Source organism: Chaetura pelagica, unplaced genomic scaffold (genome assembly GCF_000747805.2).
Source record: "Chaetura pelagica isolate M959 unplaced genomic scaffold, ChaPel_1.0 scaffold66, whole genome shotgun sequence".
NCBI lineage: Eukaryota > Metazoa > Chordata > Aves > Apodiformes > Apodidae > Chaetura > Chaetura pelagica.
Window position 1 is genome coordinate 3,601,409 of NW_009953811.1, and position 3,738 is coordinate 3,605,146.

The 3,738-nt window shown below is 51.8% G+C and overlaps 1 protein-coding gene across 1 annotated transcript in view; it reads left to right on the forward strand.

The window, feature by feature from the left end:
• The first annotated feature begins 7 nt into the window (after window positions 1-7).
• CCDC3 (coiled-coil domain containing 3) overlaps window positions 8-3,738 on the forward strand; it is a 39,000-nt gene continuing 35,269 nt past the window's right edge. The window contains exons 1-2 of the mRNA XM_010001266.1: window positions 8-81; window positions 1,058-1,232. Of these exons, the coding sequence (XP_009999568.1) occupies window positions 50-81; window positions 1,058-1,232 (207 nt within the window). The 5' untranslated portion in view covers window positions 8-49. The remainder of the gene's footprint in view (window positions 82-1,057; window positions 1,233-3,738) is intronic.

Here is a 3,738-nt window from a genome sequence, read left to right on the forward strand (position 1 = left end):
CCTCAACCTCACCGGCCTCGGCTACTTCTCCTGCCACTCGCACACGGTCATGCAGGGCTACGCTTATTTCTTCTTCCTCCGGTGAGTCCCGGGATTGAGGGGGTTCCGGAAAGGAAGGGGTTGGAATCCCGGCTTCGGGGCATCTCCGTGGCCGGGGGGGGAGGGATGGGCGTCCGCTCCTGCCCCGGGGAGTTGGGTCCTGGCTCCGTCCCGCTGCCCGCAGCTCCTGCTCCTTGGCGCGTCCACTCAGCGGGAAAAAAACCCCACCCTAGATCTATCCATACCCTGCCAGCATTGCAGGGCAGCAGATGTACGAGGAGCTGCTGCTGAGTAGCTCCTGGGTGCTGCTGCTTTTTTGTTCTTGCAGCGGGACGGTCACGGCGCTGGAGAGGGGCCAGGGCCTGTTTGCCGAAGCTCGGTGTGGGAGGTTAAAACCCATCCCCAGATGCTCACCCAGGAGCTTTCTCTCGGCTCTCCCGAGTCCCAGCCAAACCCTGACTTCGGGCTCATCGAAAGAATAAGAAAGTAAACCACAATGTGGGCACAGAGCCATCGGCGTGACCTTTCAATCCAAGAGCGTTTGCAAAACGCTGCTCAGTGGCTTGTTTTGAAATGCTTGGTAAATTCTTACACTGGGTGCACAGGGAAACACAGTTTGGTGCTCAGCCCGGGGCAATACCTTCAGGCACTTTCTACACAAGTCATTTACTGGCTGCTCAAAGGACGACTTAAACACCGGGCAAGGCAATGCAAATTCAGGAGGAATCAGGGGCCAAAATATAGATTTGCCCCATTCGTGGGTGTTCATTTTGTGTCTGCAGGGTGGTAGGAGTCTGTTAGGTCCTTACTGTTGCTCCCTGGTCCAGTCCTCCCAGGTGGAAATTGCTGTCTTGGCAGTAAGTGCCAGGAGAGCTGAGGGGCAGGTGCTGGCTGGGAGCCTGCCTGTGTGACCCTGGTGGCACTTGTTGAGCCAGGCTGAGGTACAGCAGGTGGCTTCTGCAGGAGAGAAGGTGCTGTTCAGCCTCACAGGGAGCTGCCCGTGCCCTTTGTGTTTCAGAATGGATGAGAACTACATCCTCCTGCCGCACGGGGTCAACTTCCAGGAGGCGATTTTCCCGGACACCCAGGAGAACAGAAGGATGTTTGCCAGCCTTTTCCAGTTTTCTAACTGCTCGCAGGCACAGCATGTGCTGAGCTTCTCCAGTGACTGGGAGATTCAAGAGGACAATCGGGTAAGGGATTTATTTGTTCTCCATTGCTTGTTTTGAAGTCCCACGACAGTCCCATGCCATTTGCACACGTTTGTGAACTCAGAGCAGCATCCTGCATCCCTGGTTTTCCTGGTCCTTTGGTGGTATCACTGGCAAAGTAACACACTGGTGGGGAGATGCTGAAGTGTTCTCAGAGCTGACCTCTGTGTTAGCTCTTTAGCTTCCTGTGGACCTGAGCAAAGCTGGTTATCCACCAGCAATAGGTGGGAAACAAATAGTGCTTGTGATCCTGTCCTACTCCACCCAGGTCATTCCTGGGTTTGCTCTCCCGTGACTCGGTACTTAAACTCCAGCTGAAGTGTTCAGGAGCAGGGATTTGCTTTTTGACTTCTGTGTTCATCCCATGCAGTGAGAGCAGTGCCTGGACCATGACAGACAGGGTTTTTTCTTGCCTGACTCCACACAGCAGCACAAACATCTACTTCTGAACTAATCACCCTGAGCTGTCTTTGTAGCAGCTGGGGAAAAATAGACTCTTGAGGGCACAGTTCATCTGAGTGACGCCAGCACCTACTTCTGAGCAAGCTGAATGAAATGCCTCTTTCTCCTCTCAAGGGAGGCCACAGCAAGTAGTTCACCCTCCAGGAAATCCTCCCTTAAATAAGTATGTTTTTAGGATGAGAAGCCCAACGATGGTCATTCTTAGTGACTTCTGAGTCCCTCTGTGGGGTTGTAGTTTGTGTAATGAATGTAGGATTTTAATAAATACTTCCTTGGCAGTGAGGAATAACCTGCATTTAAGTGTGTGCATGTTCTGGATGTGCATATATATTTGCAAAAGTGGAACTTGGAGAGCTGTTTTAGTGCCAAACCTTGTTTTATGAGGCTACTTGCTTTTGCCAGTAGCTGAGAACATTTTAAAGAGTCTCTTTAGGTCAGGATGGACAGGACACGTGTCGTTGCTTGCATCTCCTGTGGATTCATCCAAGGCACACAGTATGAGCATACAGCAGCAGATGCACAAGTGGCTTCTTTGGGAGATGGATGGAGGGGGTTTGGTAGCTGGCTGAGACCTTTCCCTTCACCAGCTGGCTGACCACCAGGGTACAAAGTTTGAGCTGCTGCGTGGCCGTCTGGACAGTGACACATCCCACTCCTCAGGATGCCCTGTGAGCAGCTGTTTTCTCACTGCTGCTGTTTTGGGGAGGAAGTTGGGAATGGTGGTGTGTAAATATATATTTGGTAACGGCAGCAGGAACTGATGCTTAAGAGAAAATAAATTATCTTACAATTAGGTTGCAGAGCTGTAACTCTGACTGGGTAAGAAGAGGAAGGCGTAGAGCCCCTGTCCCAGCTCTACCTCCTCTCTGCCAGCCCACAGGCTCCCCAGTGCTCCAAGCAATATATTTGGCAAGTAAAGGCACTGCTGCTGCCAAATCCACAGATTTTGCTCTGGGAGACCAAAGTGGCATTGGGGGACCACCAGATCCAGCTTCCAGTACCTCCTTGTGATACTTCTGCACTGTTTATTTAGCTGTGCTGAGCTAAACGTAGGGGATCTTGCTGGGTTGGTGCTTGTTTATACCAGCAGTGGATCTCCCTGCTTGGCTTTCAGGGAAATCACACAGCAGAGACCCCCAGGGGAGGTTGGGGCAATGGAAACTGTACGTATCAAAAGTGCATTTCAGCTGTTGTGCTCTTTGACCCCGTGCAGCTGTGAGCAGCTAAGGGGGGGATTAGAGCTGCTGGTCACTCAGGCCGGGGCTGGGGGCTTTACAGGCTTCAATACCCACCCGTCGAGTGAATAAATCCAGCTCAACTGATGGACACTTTGTCTCCCCTTTGTAATGAAAAGTAAAAGCTTCCTCTGCACCAGTTAAAAATAGTTCAGGCTGACTGTGCTCCCATTCAGCTCCTGCATCTGTGTTTCCCCAGCCCAGTGCTGGCTCCCCAGCACCTGCCTGCCCCAGCCTGACATGGGGATGGTGTTTCTGGCTGCCAGTCTTGGGAATTTGTTCCCCAGCTCTTCCCAATGCAGGTGCCCATGTCCAGGGTGCAGGTCTCTTTAGTGTTTCTCTCCTTTCTTTGCCTTGTCACATCCAGTGGTGACTTTTCTGGTTGCCACTGCCTTTGCTTGCATCCCATCCCAGTATGAACAATTTCCATTTCCAAAGGTGCTCAGCTGAGCTGCCCCGTACTGATTCCTCAGCAGAAACCTGTGGCATGTGTGGGGAGGAAATTTTTATAAGGGCATGGAGTGATAGAACAAGGGAGAATGGCTTTAAGATGGAAGAGTGAAGATTTATGTTAGACGTTAGGAAGAAATTCTTTAGTGTGAAGGTGGTGAGACACTGGCACAGGTTGTCCAGGGAAGTTGTGGCTGCCCCATCCCTGGGAGTGTTCAAGGTCAGGCTGGATGGGGCTTGGAGCAACCTGGTGTAGTGGGAGGTGTCCCTGCCCATGCAGGGGGTTGTAACTAGATGATCTTAAAGGTCATCTAACCCAACCCAACCCATTCTATGATTCA